General features: G+C 43.8%; 1 protein-coding gene across 5 annotated transcripts in view; it reads left to right on the top strand.

Moving 5' to 3' along the window:
• Positions 1 to 927: 927 nt before the first annotated feature.
• ZNF280D (zinc finger protein 280D) overlaps positions 928 to 16,976 on the top strand; it is a 48,824-nt gene continuing 32,775 nt past the window's right edge. The window contains exons 1-4 of one of the 5 annotated variants that reach the window (XM_083183850.1): positions 1,424 to 1,930; positions 8,205 to 8,278; positions 8,309 to 8,358; positions 16,913 to 16,975. In XM_083183850.1, coding sequence (XP_083039976.1) covers positions 1,820 to 1,930; positions 8,205 to 8,278; positions 8,309 to 8,358; positions 16,913 to 16,975 — 298 coding nt within the window. In that variant the 5' untranslated portion in view covers positions 1,424 to 1,819. Of the gene's footprint in view, positions 1,173 to 1,423; positions 1,931 to 8,204; positions 8,359 to 16,912; position 16,976 lie in introns of those variants that run through there. The other 4 variants (XM_083183851.1, XM_083183847.1, XM_083183852.1 and 1 more) reach the window with 4 other exon arrangements.

Consider the following 16,976-nt stretch of genomic DNA (forward strand, 5'->3'; position numbering starts at 1 on the left):
TACCAACACTGATGACATATGGTGGCAATCTTATATAAAAATAGAGCAATAGCACTCCATGTTATATGGATGGCCATCTGTGGGTTATCCATGAATGGTACCAATGATGGTTAACCTTAATGCTGTAAAAACTTTTGTAATGGAACGGTCTATGGTTTTACCCACCGATGTTCATCCCTGCATTAGTGCTGGCCAATCATAGCCCGAGGGCTTGGCTTAATGGGTGTTGAGGACGGAACTAATCTCTGTGTCCTGACACTTTTAGGGAAAAAAATATTTGGTACCTATGTACCATCGATGGCAGGAAACCATCTGGTTCTCCCCTATTGATCGTAAAAGTATTCATCATTGAGCATTGATGATTGTAAATCATCGATGGTTGTTGGCCATCACTAACATGTTTGTGTATAGAGCCCTAAATATTCTAGTTGAAGAGTTTTTGTACTATGTGAAAAAAAAACGATAACATAGGCTGTACCATGGGTAAAATTCTGGAAAACTCAAAATCGGGTTTGAGGAGGGAAGGGGGTGGGGGGGGTTAATAAAGTGAGTTGTGTTTTTAAAAATTATTTTGTAAACTTTCAAACTCACAAATTAGTTAAAATGAGTTGAAATAAGAGCCAAATAGTCAACAGCACAATAAATTAATATCGCAAAAATAGAAACAGAAGTACGAATGTTTACAAATAAAATTTGATCAGAGTATTTGTAAAATATATATATCAAAATAGAACAAATATCTCGTAGATGCCATTCCTTTTATTATACCTTAGTAATAGAAGTGTAACTTATCCCCAAATCTGTTTAGTAGAAAAGTTGTAGAACTTTGTTTTACTATTGTTATTATTTGTCCCAAGTCTCGTGTATGTATGTATTTGGGGGTTTCCGTCTGTTTCCAACTCTGCACAAGCTCTTTCTGTGCCTTCGCACTGCGCCTCCCAAATAGACATGGCGCTGCGGTGCTGGGGCAGGACAGCACATGCTCCCCGGCCTGCGCGCCTCCAGCAGCACACAGGCAGCCTTGTCCGACCTACCCCATTACCCAGCATCCACCGCAGCGAGTTCACGCGAACTCTCCGTTAGCAGCCCCGGCGCGGCTTCTGCTGCAAGCGCCTTATCTGCCAACCCGCCGGAGCCGCTCCGCACACAGAGCCGCCACCATAGCTCACACGGTAAGCTCTCTTCCCCGGGGCATTCCTCTAGGCCACCGCCGGAGTCCCCGGGCCCGAGCGAATCGCAAGGGGGGAGGAGGGGGGGTTACTACAGACCAGAGATGGTTTGCCGACCATTGCCTGTGTCGGACGCCATCTTTGGTGAGCCGTGCGTGTTGTCGCCGCTGCTGCTTTCCCTTTCTCCTGCTGCCCGAGCAGTCAGCCAGGCAGGCAGCGGAGTGCCGGTGGCGGTGCGGGGGCGAGGGGGATCAGGCGTCACACGGACGAGTTTCCTGTAATTAAGGGGTGACGAGATCGGTGTGGCCGCCGCTGCTCTCGCCCTGAGAGGACTCCGTGTGGCGCTGCTGCCTCTGCCATACAATAGGAGGATGGCTGCGGGCGGAAGGTGCTGCCTTCACCCCTCCCAGCAGCCAGGCAGCAGCTAATGTACAGTATGTGAGTGTGGTGGCTGCTACCTGCTGCCTCTCTCTTGTTGTCTGCCACATAACTCGCAGCTCATCTGCTGCACAGAACAACAGTGCTAGCAATGTGTGCCTGCAATCTCAGCTGGAGAGGCAATGGAGGATTCCCAGTTCCACCCTCTTCAGTCCTGAGCAACAGCAGCCTCCTCACACAGTCCCTGATCTTACAGGAGAGGAGAGGCGCTGATGGTAGATCAGGTTCCTGTGGCCGGGAGCAGCAGCAGAGAACATAAAAGGCTTGGGAAGGAAGGAGTGTCAACAACATGCCACATTACCATCAATAACAGTGGCAGCATGGTATTTGTCTCAGATCTGAGAGCTGGCATTGCTTTGTACCTGTATAAAGTCCTAGAGCACAGCATAGACTTTCTGCAGTGAGTGGCTTGCAATTGGCAGTGATCATTTTGCAGCTTTTTTGGAGGTTGCCGAAAAATGAAAGACACACTGGGCAATCTATCATTAACAAAATGCACACTACTAATGTAATCATCAATGTATCGCAAACATCAACCAGTGTGTACATTCAATGTAGTTAATGATATGTGCTCCCCTGCATTGTTAATGGCCCTCCTCGTCATCTGTACATGCAGCTTATTCTGACCAATATTGCCAGTGATTGCATGTATGGAGTGGGGGCCCAGTGATGTCATTGTCTGATATAATTATCAATATTTGTCAGTGTGTGTGCACTATGTGATCCTTCCGTGGCACCGCCGATATAGTTATCAATATCAGTGGAGAATCACCTAGTGTGTACCCAACTTTACCCAGTGACTGACAAATGTATTTACAGTTTCTTATTTAGCACAGCAAATTCCATTGCCCTTTACAACAGGAAACAATGATAAAACAAACTGGGTAGTAACAAACTGACATAGAGGTAGGAGGGCCCTGCTCACAAGCTTACAATCTATAGGGATAATAGGAGGGATGCATAAGGATATGATTCTATAGCATGGCTGTCCCTCCAGATTGCAAGACAGTCCTGATGGGATACAATTAGTTATGACTGCTAATGGATGTTATGAGGGGGTTCTGGAATATGTTTGCCTTACCAGGTGTTTTCAGGGAACGCTAGAAAGTTTAGAGGCAAGAGGTGAGTCTTAAGGTGCGTACATGGGCTAAAATCCGTGTATGCACCTTACCAATCCGTGTACGCATCTGTGAGTACGCACTCACATACAGGGCCATCTCTAATTCCATTTCTCCATATATCTCTAACCTCATCTCCATTCATACACCCTCCCGCCCTCTACGGTCGGCTGACGACTGTCGTCTCCTCCACCCTGATCACTGCTTCCCATGCTAGAGTACAAGACTTTGCCCATGCTGCACTCCTTCAGTGGAACGCACTCCCTCACTCCATTAAACTCTCCCTGACCTTGCAAAGCTTCAAACGGGCACCGAAAACTCACCTATTCATCAAAGCGTACCCTTCCACTGCATGAACTAGCTGGTTCTCCGACCCCTTGTCTGTTTATATCATGCTATCTAGCCACCACCCACTTGCTTGCACCTCTTGTAATCTGTCTCCCCTTCCTACTAGATTGTAAAGGCCCCCATACATTAGGCCGACTTGTCCTAGGGACAAGTCGGACCCAATTTACCTGCGAGCCGCCCGGCAGCTCCCCGGAGGCTCACATACAATTTGGCACTTGATGTGCCATTTTTTACATGGGATAAATCGCATGCGATTTATCCCATATTAAAAAAAAAACCCCGGGGAGCTGCAGGGCGGTGAGGAGTAGTGGGGGCGGGCAGCGGCAGTAGTGGGGGCGGGCAGCGGCGGATGCGGTGGTGTTGGGGGCGGCCAGCGGTGGTGGGGGCGGGCGGCCAGCGGTGGTGGGCGGCCAGCGGTGGTGGGGGCGGGCGGCGGGTGCGGTGAGCGCTGCTGACCTGGCCGGGCAGTGTACTTACTTACACATAGCAGCAGCGGGGACGGGACGCGTAATGGCGGCTATTAGATTTTTAAAATACTTGTCAAATGACCGGCCGCTCTCTGATTGGCCGGAGAGCTCTCAGCCAATCAGAGAGCGGCCGGTCATTTGACAAGTATTTTAAAAATATAATAGCCGCCACTGCGCTGCCCGTCCCCGCTGCTGCTATGTGTAAGTAAGTACACTGCCCGGCCAGGTCAGCAGCGCTCACCGCACCCGCCGCCCGCCCCCACCACCGCTGGCCGCTGCCCGCCCGGTGTCTGCATGCATATGCCTGTCAGGTGGCAGGCATATGCATACAGGGAGGTCGGACGTGATCGTATGTACAGACCGTCCGACCTCCCTGATCCGGTCCGATGCGCACGGGACCGCACATCGGATCAGATATCACACACATACGATTTTGGGCCGATTTCATCCGATTATCGGAACAAAGTGCCGAAATCGGATGAAATCAGACCAAAATCGCATAGTGTATGGGGGCCTTAAACTCCTCCGAGCAGGGCCCTCTTCCCTCCTGTTGTCAAAGCCCTCTTCTCTTCACATTTCACTCACAGCTCTCCTATACTCAAACACTCGGCGCAGATCTTGTGCAGAGCGGAGAGAGGTCTGGTGAAGATATATTTTGAAATAAGCAAAGGAATATATGTTGGTGTAGTCAGGTTAATGGCCTTAAATGTGAGATGTATTTTATATTGATTCGGTCAAATACAGACAACCAATGGAGGGACTGACAGTGGATCTAACTGTATGTGATTATAGTAATCTCACCATTTCAAACCTACCCCACAGAACATGTCTTACCTTGATTTGCATTTTTATTCTTTGGGTTTTTCACTTTTTACATATTTAAGTGTTAAGTGCTTTACTAGCAGAATAGATGACTGAGCTTTTTTTGCTCCTCATAGCAATGAATAAAGTGCTGCAATTTAAAAAAAAAACTTGGTAAATATTTTCATATGTTGATTGGACATATACTGTATATAGGATCTATTGGATGCACATTGGTTGATTGTCAAGGTTCTGATTGTGTAGAGCAGGCCTTCCCAACCACGGTCCTCAAGGCACACCAACAGTGCAGGTTTTGTAGATATCCAGGCTTGAGCACAGGTGACTTAATTAGTACCTGAGTGATTCTGATTTAAACCATCTGTGCTGAAGCCTGGATATCACTAAAATTCTGCACTGTTGTTGTGCCTTGAGGACAGTGGTTGGGAATGCCTGGTGTAGAGTGTCAGAAGTATGGATATAGAGCCATGGTTACTGTGTATAGGATCTTGGTTGCAAGCTGTGACACGTCCCCAAAACGGTTTCAATATGCCGACATTTGAGTCGCTATTACTGCCCACAAATGTTTCATGACTGTCGATCACTTAATGAATAAATCCACGCTGTGACCACCTTCACAAGACCATGCGCTGTGGCAAAATGTGCTCCACTGAGTACGAGACTGACATCCGGCCCATGACCCATTATTGGAGTCTCATTTTGTAATATTAAGTTAATGTGTTCTCCACTATAATGAAGCTTTATTAAAATGAGTGACCAGATGTAGACCCAGCTGTTGGAAGCTTTGCCAGCTAATTTGTTATTATAGAACAACTTTACATAATGCGCTAAGTTGTAATCTTTTAACTAGAAAAAATATAAGAAACATCTTACAAATTGCTGCTGCAATTATGAATCAATTGTCAATAGTGGTAATTTGAAAATTCCAAACGAGTGCAATTCCTTACTCGTTCAAAATAGTACTGGCTAGATGAAAACAAAATATTTTACTAAAAGATAAGAAGGTGTAAGCTTCTAATAAGTAGGCGATTCCTGGTTAGTGAAAAGTACAGTGAAGAGTTGAATTATGCTGTGTACACACACGGTGAGATTTGACATTAGCTTTTGACTATATAGTCAAAATTGCATGCAGATCGCACAGGTTTTTTACCTTGCGATCCCGATGCGCTCTCCCGGGACAGCACAAATCAAAACCCAGATAGACAGGGCAGCAATGACTATATAGTGCAAATCTAATGCAGATTATATGTAAATAGTACAGAGATAACAAAGATTGCATAGCACTCGAATCTTAAGTCGAATAGCAAGGGAATCTCACTGTGTGTACACACCATAAGGGTTGCCCCTTTAGGCAGGGGAGTTCGGCTGGAATGGCCACCTTCTGTCAGTTACACATGTTATATACAGTTTTTACTATTTTTACTATTGAGTGGCACATAGGTTTGCTAACAAGCAAATATCTAGGTATGCATTTGGTGGTGAGAACTGAAAAATTTTAATGGGCAGTAAACTATTATTTCCATTTATAATGTACAGTGTGTATTTCTAAGCTAATTAGTTATGAAATAATATTTTTTTTTTTGTGCAGCATTCTAAAAAGTAGCATACAATTGAAACCATGGTGGAAAGCCATAAGGCAGGGCTTGACATTTAAAAAAAAAAAAATGTAGGAGCCAGAAAACTAAAAATAGGTAAAGTGCACGCCAAAAAGTCACACCATAATGCCTATTACACATGTCGAACACCCATTAGATATTATACCACATGCCACAATGCCCATTACACATTATACCACATGCCGTAATACCTATTGCATATTATACTTCATGCCATATGCCCATTGCACGGTATACCAAACACCGTAATGCCTATTGCACATTATGCCACACACTGTGATGCCCATTATATATAATACCACATGCCATAATGTCCATTGCATATTATGTCACATTGCTACCAGGCAGGGGCACCATTACAGGATAGTGGATGAGAAGGTAGAGGTGGACAGGGAGAGGCAGGGGGTGTTGCAGAGAAAAAGGATGACAAACGGGGTGACTGACAGGAAGAATCAGTGGGTAACAGGGAGAGGCAGAGGGTGACCAAGAGTGGATGAAAGGGATAGATAGAATGTGACAGAGAGAATAAGCAGTGAGTGACAGGGAGACTGATGGAAAATTGGTGAAAGGGAGAGGTAGTGAGTGGCAGTACCCCCTCTCCATTTCCCCATCCCTCATTCCCAATAGAAGCAGTGCTGTTTACTTGACCTAGAGCAGCGAGTCCTGGCAGAGATTATTCTGCCTCAAGCATCGGGTCCCCGTGGCGGGTTATCATATCAGGACTCCAGGAGCATTTGCAGCAGCCTCTGGTGCCCCTGTCATATGACACGTGAGCAGCGGCCCCGCGGTGGGTTATACTGTTAGCTATAGCATCCAGTGTCGCAGTAGCCAGCAGGGCCGCACACAACTCACCCGGCAGTTGCTGTATCAGAGCACAGAGCAAGTCCGCAGCACGACTATTTGAAAAGTCAAAACGACTCCTGAGCCAAACAGGAGCTATCACTGTAGCTTCATGCTCAAGTTTTAAATAGCCGCGCTACAGACCTGCTCTGATACAGCAATAGCCGGGTGAGTTGTGCACCACTCTGCCGGCTGCTGCGACGCTGGATGTTATAGATAACAGTATAATCCTCCAGGGGGCCTGCTACTGTCATTAATTCAAGTCACTCTGCCCGGGGAGTACTGCTTCCTGGCAAAACTGGTCACCAGGAAGCAAAATCTGGTTGCCATGGCGACCTGGCACCTGGGTTTTGTTGAGCCCTGCCATAAGTATTTTTATTAACCATGCTTTGACTTCTTAAGGTACCCCCACACAGTGTGATTATCAGGTGCGATTTGAATTTTCTAGTTCAAATTGCATCGCATCTAGTTCATATCCCATATGTGCAGACTGGTATTTTTTAACTAGATGGCATGTACCCTGTAATTGACTATTGTAGTTTAGTCAAAATTCAGGAGTAGTTCAAATTGCAGATAACACACAGTTGTGTGGGCACCATTAGGTATGTCCAAAATAGAATATTTATTTAAAGAATCTTTTGTACCACATGTTACTGTTTAAAGCTAATGCAAGGCAACTATAAAGGTTGTGAGACTATTGGTTGCTAGAGTGAATGGTCACATGGCAGGCATAACTCAATAATTATTATTTAAAGCTACAAAAATTTTTCCAAAGATATCGCCACCAAACCCATTAGGGCGATTTTCCATCACTGAAAAATCCTAAAATACATTGTATAATCACTCATAAGGTCCATTCACACTGGGCGATTTTGCCCAGCTTGTATTGACAGCGATGATGGGGAAAATCACTGGGGCTGGAAATCGCTCAGTGCATACACACTGAGCGATTTTCACCCATTTTAGCGATTTCCCTGGGAGTGGATGACTTTCCACAGCAGGATGCTTCCATAGCAGGACGCTATTTAAAGCTACAAAAATGTAGTTTTCAATAGCAGGATGCTATGGAAAGCCTTCCACCCCGTCGCTCATCTGCTGGTAATACCAGCAGATGAGCTGCCAGGCTAGCAATGGTGCATCGCTGTCCTGTACATACTTGGTGGCTGTTGAGCTAGAAGCAGCTCAAACGACAAAACTGAGCTTCTCTCAGCTCAAAATCGCACGGCGTGTATGGGCCTTTAAGTTAATGTGTATGTGTTTATTAAGGGGTCAACAACAAGATTCATTCTTAAGGATTGAATATTCCATCATCACTACGAAGCTGCTCAGAATGCAGCTTGTTGAATTGAGCCAAATTATTTTATTTAGTTTTTTTTATTTTATTTCCAGGTTAACATGGCTGAACTATTGATGGAATGTGAGGAGGAAGAGCTTGAACCATGGCAGCAAAGAGCAAAAGAAATTGACGTTGATGATGATGATGATGACGACGATGAACCAATCTTTGTGCGAGAGATAAGTGGTTCGAAAACACCAAACACAAGTAAATAACTTTTGTAATCTTTTTTTAAACACATTTTATTAAATGCATAGAGCATGTCTTAAGTTATTTAGCAGTAGAATACTACTTACAATTTACTTTGTAAGGGGAAAAATGTCAGAACAGTTGCATTGTAAATGATGGTAGTTTTGTAATGCCTTTTTTGTTTTTTTTATTGGCCACTATTTTTTCTTTGTTTTCAGTAGATGCAGTAACTACGTTTTATGATAATACCAATAATAATAATAATAATGGTGATGATTAGGAAGATACTGGAGATTTTGGAGAGATTAGAAGTTATATAACTCTGAGATGTCCATGGATGACGGCATCACCTGATTTGTGTGAGATTCAGTACATATGAAGAGAGTAGATTTTCCCCTTAATTTGTGGTATCAATAGAAAAGAGGGTGCAGTAAAATTGTGCAGATTGTGGCTCAGTTGAGAAAATAGATTTTCATGCCAGTCGTGTTATATGGTACTTTTGTATAAGCAGGGCGCCCAATTAGCATACATATGCTAGTGTAGTGAAATTACATCGCATGGCCCGTTTTTGTGAGATGTGATGAGATCTCACTAGTTAATATGGTACTTGTATATTAGCACGGCGGCTGTTACGCAGTTAGCGTAGCTGTCCTGTCAGAATCAGTGTAGGCTGTGTAAATAGCATAGTCAGACAGAAGTACAGTTCCCGCTCCCTGTCAGATTCAGTCAGAGCTGAAGAAGTGACAGGAATGGCTGCATCAGTGAGAGGTGAAGGACAAGTGACAGTAATGGCTGCAGAAAGTGTCACAATGTTCACCTTGCCAAAGACCGAGGATGAGGCAGTTGTGTTCTTCCAGCAGCACAATTTGTTGCCAGTATCACAAAATTGTGTGAACGGGCAACCCAAAGCGCTTATCTGTCAAAGAGTGCATGTGGCGCTGCCATATCAAATCTTTCCGGAAGGTGAGCCTCAGAGTGGCACATTGGAGTGCCGTTTATTCTTCCTGAAGCTTATCCACTTCATTTATTCCTGGGCGGAGGAGCTGACAACTATCACTTACTGTGAGCGACAACTGCAGTTGTCCAATAAAACAGCGGTCTTCTATAAAAAATTTATGCGGGAGGCCTGCACTGTTGAGCTAATGGCACAGCCCCAGCGGCGTATTGGCGGCCCCGGTAAGATCGGTGAAGTAGATGAGCCTGTTTGTCCAAAGGAAAAGGCACGTTGGACGGATGCTGCCTCAGCAGTGGATATTCTGAGGCATTTCAAGGGACACTGGTGAGTGCTTTGTAACTCCAGTCCAGAAACGTGACGCCAGTACTCTGATGGCCGCCATAAATCAATTTATTGAACCGGGGATAACGATTTGCTCGGATTGCTAGCGTGCTTATAATACGGAGCAGCTGGAGCAGGCAGGATATCACCATGCTCGTGTGAATCATTAATTTCATTTTGTCAAGCCCAAAACGGGTGTTCACACCCAGAACATTGAGCGCCTTTGGGGGTCATGTAAATGGCGCAACAAGCGCTAAAGAGGCACCGAATGCCAGCATTTAGACTCCTACCTGCAGGAATTTATCTGGCAGAAGACTATGGGTGCTGATAATGCATTTAACTGTATTCTTCATGCACTTGCACTGCTTCCAAAGGCGAATGCAAACTGTGAAGAGTTGACTCTTTCATTAATTTATTTTATCTTGATTAATTTATATTATTCATGTGTTTATTCTTGTTGAATTTTTATTATTGTAATTACTTAATGTTATAATTATTAAGCAAATTCAAGTTAACAGTTTACACATGTTGTAATTACTGTCTCAGATGTATGATATGGCAGGTGTGAATGTGTTCCTAAAACACCCCCACTATCCACGCCAGCCCGAAGCGTGGCGAGCGCACGCGTTGCGCGTCCTTCTGACCTTTCATACCCCCACTATCCACGTGGTGAGTCCCGCGGATTACTTGACATGTATTCCGTGTCCGCTCGCTTCGGGCTCGGTGGCTCGCTGCGCTCGCCACACTTTATAAAATCAACACCACGCTGACGTGGATAGTGGGGGTATGAAAAGGTCGGGAGGAAGCGTAACACGTCCCCTTGCGGTGCTCACTGCACTCGCCACGCTTCCGGCTGGTGTGGATAGTGGGGGTGACCTAAATCCCATTGCATGGCATCGAAAACGTGCCGTGCGATGCGCAATGCGATTTCACTACGTAGAATAGCCCACTAAGCAAATACAAATACCGTAGTGGGCGCCGTGCTATTATACAAGTACCTGTTATATTAAATGCATGTATAACTGGTTTTCTTTTTCTATGCATGTTTGACATGAAATTCTTGTGTATGGGTCATAGGCACAAAAGATGTCATCTACACAAACAGAGTTGATTGGTAAAAGTTTGCCAATAATGGCCATTTAAAAAAAAAATGAACCACAGATCTTGTCAGCCGGTTCTGAAAGTTAGAAGCCCCCTGTCTCATGGTGTGATGGAACGATAGTATTACAGTCCTCTAATCACTTCTATATCTGACAGAAGTGTGTTTACATTCATTTTGTTGCATGAAACTGATATATAGATCGATAAGTATCTCCATCCGCAGGCCAAATTACGGTACCTATTGAAATGAAACCAGCACTAGTATTCATGCTAGTAAAGTGTAGAATATATTTGAAAAAACATTCAGCTAGGTATGCAAAAAAAGCAGCTAAATTGGACACGCCCACAGGCATTATCATATCATACATTACGGCATGAGGTTATTCATTCTGCTAGATGTCCCTTGGCGGCCATTTCTGTGTCATGCACCTTTTTCAAAAGGGATAGACGGATTGCGTAAACAGGACTGAATAAATACTGTGTGATTGTTCTCACCTGTATGTCATGATGCATTCAATTGCCTCTCTTGAACCTAAGGCTTCACCCATCCCCATTGTCAGAGACCAGTCATGGACCAGGCGTACTGGAAATGACACCAGATGCTGGGACTCACGCAGTATAAGGGATATCATGGTAGTGTAATCAAACAAGCATATATCCTAAATTCTTATTGTTACTTTAAAACCTGTAATCGCTATTATGAGTGCACATCTTTTATATAAACCCCCCCCACAAAAATACCCCCACCCACCCCCCAAAAAAATCAGCACACACAGCTCAAAAAGGAAAAGAGATTTCTCGTTTACTTAATCTCCCTATTTTTTTATCCGTGATCGCTGAAGTCTTGAAACATGGGGTGAAATGTAATAGGGTGAGAGAATCAGAAAGTGAGAGATTTGGTAAGAAATCTCCAGTTTTTTTAAAGCATCAATCATTTACACTGCAAAATCAGTTGGATTTTGCAGTGTCGCTTTAAAAAAACCTGGAGATTTGTTACCAAATCTCTCACTTTCTGATTCTCTCACCCTATTACGTTTCACCCATACTGTCCAATACACTATCAAGAATCTCTGGATTAGAGGTGATGTGCACAGCTCTTAAAAGAGGAAGAATGGAAGTCCTCTTATCAGAGGTTGCGGATGAAAGCTAGCGGTTATCAATAATGTGTTCCTATCTGGATTTTTTTTAATATGTATAATACTGTTGAAAATTGCCCATTATTACAATGGACTGTCATGTCAAGGTAATTGATGGTACATGGACTATAGCTACTAGTAAACCAGGGATAGAGTTTACATAGTCAACAAAGTCCAGCAGCATCTTTTCAGTCCCAGTCCACACAAAAAAACAAATCTTCAATATTTCTCAAATATATTGCTACATATTGAGGAAAAATTTATATTGAACATTATGTGTTTCGACTCGTATTAATACATATGTTCGCATATGATGAGACCATATTGGACTATACTAGACCCTAAAGCTGTACCCTTGCGCTGCAAAAAAGAGTTGTCCAAAAAAACAACAACTGTTTTACATAAAATCACCTCCTCATGACCAATCATGCGATTGATGTGATATGATGCAATGTAATACAAAAAGTATTACAATATATAATGAACAGCACTGGTCAATATTCAGGAAGCCTCCTAATATTCCAGTACCCCACATAACCTCCTGTAGCATTCATATCTAATTGCATCCCATCAGGACTGTCTTGTAATATAGTGGGACTGCCATGCTGTGGAATCCTATCCTTGTGTATCCCTCCTATTATCCCTATAGATTGTAAGCACGCATGCAGGGACCTCCTACCTCTATGTTGATCTGTTACTACCCAGTTTGTTTTATCACTGTGTCCTATTGTAAAGCACAACGAAATATGCAGTGCTATATAAGAAACTGTAAATAAAGTCAGTGCTGTTCTTCAAAATGTATGGGCTACATACTCTTAAAGGAGCTGACTTAGAACCAATTGAATAAATAATTGGCCTCCCAGGAGGGGAGATCAATATTTTATGGAGCTTGGCCAAAAAATATTACGTGCTCTTATACATGTGTATGTAATTCTTATCAATGTATTTAAATGTAGGTGTTTTTAAAATTAACCAAAGCACTTTTTACAAAATTTTACTGATCAAGGCAGAGTGAACAGTGAGGACAGATGGATTTACATAGACCCAACACATTGCTTACCCGATTACTACTGCACACATTAGACACAATGTCTAAAAAAGTGAAACCTACATTTTAAAGCTCTGCATCCTGCCTCTTATAATTACTTGTGGCTGAGGAATGCCGAATGGCAAAAATGAGCCCTATGTGTACTTAGCAGAATTTCCAGCTAGAGTTTTTGGGCTAAGTACATAGCTGTTCCCACAAGTCCTCCTCCTTTACACCAAGGGTCTGTTCTGGCTCCCGCTGCATCAGCATGTCAGAGATGGACCAACCTTGGGAGAATTTATTTCCATTTAAAACTGATGTGATTTTGAAAATGGCAGTTATTCGGAGTAGTCAATTGTAAAATTCAGCGATCTATATCTGAAAAATCTTGTTTTGTTAAAGGTCATGGATTTTTTGCCAAAACAAAATTAAAAATCTGTGGGTTTATTTAACTTTTCATAGGGATGACCGGAGCCTTGATATTGCCAAATGTTATATATTTGGATCATACATTGTACATTTATCAATCATTTCTCACAAGACTGAGATCCGCATATCCACAGATGATGTGAGCAGTTGCCATAACTTCCACCTGATGTGCCATTACAGTTTGATTACTTAGGTGTGGATCATCCACAGCTGCCAATCATCAGCAGCCATATTGGATACACTATAAATACTGTTTTACCAGCAGCAGGAGGATCACCTTTGATAAAGCCAGTTGAACTGGCGAAACGCGTTAGTTTACCAGCACTGCCACTAACCAGCCTCTCTTGGACAAAAACTCTGAACTGGATCCAATTACAGTCAACTTCCAGCCCAGGACCAGACCGACACAATTGATTCAGGACTCCTAGAGTCCCAACTAAGGGCCAAAACAGTTTTCCCTTGAGCTGCAACGCCTTTCCACTCCAGGTTTCCCCTTGCCGAATATGAATGCTCAGCGAGTGTGGATCTACATAGTGTATGAAGTCAGCTTTGGGACATGTCCCTTACACAATTGGAGGTCACCATAGGAACGGGACTTGACAATATCCAGAATCATCTATTTCCAGAGGGACTGGTAATCCAAAGACGGTATATTTTCTAAAGGAAAGTGCCAAATATATGCTGCTAGTCAATTATTATTTTTATCATTATTTGTTTTAGGTATCTTTATCATTACAAGAGTGCCTTGTTTTTTCAATAAGTATCTATGAATAAATGTTTATGTTTTATCCCATGGTGGTAAATAGATTTTATTTCTCCTCAAAGTAGCGCAGTGTCACTGTATCGCTTAACAGTCTGATTACCCACTGACTCAATAAGGTGGTTAATTGCTTTTAAAACTTATTCAGTACTTATTTTTTTCTAAACTAATGCATACATAACATGTTAAAATTAAATAATTATTTGGATATTAGGTACTTGTTTCCTAGCACGGCGCCCGTCGTGGTAGATCGCATATCTTAAGTTAAGGTATGCGATGGATGCGATTTTCTGTCAAAAGTGTTTTAATTGCTGGCAAGGAGAAAATGGCGTTGATCGCGTCCATTGCATGCCATTATAATGGCATGCGATGCGACCGACGCAATTTCACATAGGGCTCAATGTAATGCCCAGTACACATTATAGCACACACCGTTGGCCCACTCGCATAAAGGTACATGTATACTAAAAACTATATAAACCTGAAAACAGGGACAGTGCGCGCCGAAGGCGCGCGCTAAAAATTCAGGGCATGTTTTTTTAGGGGAAGTGGTGTGGTCACATAGTAGTACACATTATAGCACACACCGTAATGCCCAGTACACATTATTGCACACACCGTAATGCCCAGTACACATTATAGCACACACCGTAATGCCCAGTACACATTATAGCACACACTGTAATGCCCAGTGCACATTATAGCACACACTGTAATGCCCAGTACACATTATAGCACACACCGTAATGCCCAGTACACATTCTAGCACACACCGTAAAGCCCAGTACACATTATAGCACACACCGTAAAGCCCAGTACACATTATAACACACACAGTTATGCCCAGTACACATTATAACACACACAGTTATGCCCAGTACACATTATAGCACACACAGTTATGCCCAGTACACATTATAGCACACACAGTTATGCCCAGTACACATTATAGCACACACCGTTATGCACAGTACACATTATAGCACACACCATAATGCCCAGTACACATTATAGCACACACCGTAAAGCCCAGTACACATTACAGCACACACCGTAAAGCCCAGTACACATTACAGCACACACCGTAAAGCCCAGTACACATTACAGCACACACCGTAATGCCCAGTACACATTACAGCACACACCGTAATGCCCAGTACACATTACAGCACACACCGTAATGCCCAGTACACATTACAGCACACACCGTAATGCCCAGTACACATTACAGCACACACCGTAATGCCCAGTACACATTACAGCACACACCGTAATGCCCAGTACACATTACAGCACACACAGTTATGCCCAGTACACATTAAAGCACACACAGTTATGCCCAGTACACATTATAGCACACACCGATATGCCCAGTATGTATTATAGCACACAATGTAATGCCCAGTATGTATTATAGCAAATAGGTGCTGCTTACCTACATGCTTGTTGCCAGGGGTTACATGCTCCTTGCAGGGGTTACATGCTGCTTGCAGGGGTTACATTCTGGTTGGCACGGGGGGGGGTGGTGTTTATTCTGGTTGCCAGGGGGGTTATTCTGGTTGCCACAGGGGTGGGGGCGCATTTGTTGCTCGCTGCCCCAGGGGGGCTGGTAAAGCTGATACAAGCTGATGAAAGAGTAGGTGAGCGGGCTGTCTGCGAGGCGGGGGGACTGGATGTGGCTGGAAGAGCTGAAACGCTGCTTTGAGTTGAGCAGCGTGTCAGCTCTTCCAGCCACATCCAGTCCCCCACTGGGCTGACAGCCCGCTCACCTCTTATGCCGAGAGTGGCTGTCAGTTGTTACAGCCATATAGCATCCCGTCCCCCGCTCTCAGCAGCAGAATGGACGGGGGGCGGCAGAAGGATGCAGAGCCGCACAGACACTGACCGTGAACCTGCTCTCACAAATGGCAGGGCGCGCGGCTGCCGGGCGGCCACTGTGTAATGATTGGGTCCCGGCGGCCGCTGCTGTGATTGGCTAACGGCGGCTCACAGGCGCAGCTCAGCGCGTCCTTGGGGACCCCTTCAGTTTGAAAAACTGAGTCCCCGGTGGCCGTTTTAGGGTAAAATTTGCACTAAAGCGCGTATTTGCGAACCCTGTGTTACCCACACCTTGACAAAGGGTCTATCTGCGCCCGAAACGTTGGAATTGGTTTTCTTGCTTAATACATGTTTGAAAAGTTCCGTGAGTGCCGCTCACAGCTTACATAGCATAGATAAAAGCCGTTTTGCGGCTGAAACGTCAACTTAACCCAGAGAGGCTACGTGTTGTTTCTTATTGATGCAAAGTCCAGAGTGCTGCGGTGTTCATCTGCATATGTGTTGGGCAGCCCAGGGTGCGCCGTTACTGAGGGCACAGGGCTTGAGACATTGTTTTAGAGCTGAGTGCCAGCCTATTAATAAAAAAAAATATATATATATATATATATATTATATTATATTAGCCATATGCATAGGTAAAGTTTTATATTAAGCTATAAAAACATAGGTGGGTATCTAACTACTCCCAATAACAACATATTTCCTGATGTTTTGCCATTGGCTTTTATTGAGGAATCTAATTAGATTGCCTTGTAAAATGCATTTCATAAAAATAAAAAAAAACACCAGTTCCACTGGTTTTTTTTTGGGCCTTGCTTTTGGTGAATGACCCCAGGGGACCAAAAACCTGTGATTGCGGGTAATTGGATATGTGGTAAAATGCTATCTTGCTGTATGAAAAATGTGTCTGTGGTTTTTAGATTCCATTTTATAAAGGGTGCAAATACAATGAAAACTGCTTTGAAAGCTTTTTTTATTTTTCTGTTGTCAAAATTTAACACAACTGCTTTTAATCTTCTTAACAGGCAAGACGCCTGTAGCCAAGCCCAGTTCATCTACCCAGGTTGAGAATGGAACACCTACTAGAGG

Source organism: Crinia signifera, chromosome 4, assembly GCF_055691185.1.
Source record: "Crinia signifera chromosome 4, ASM5569118v1, whole genome shotgun sequence".
Lineage (NCBI taxonomy): Eukaryota > Metazoa > Chordata > Amphibia > Anura > Myobatrachidae > Crinia > Crinia signifera.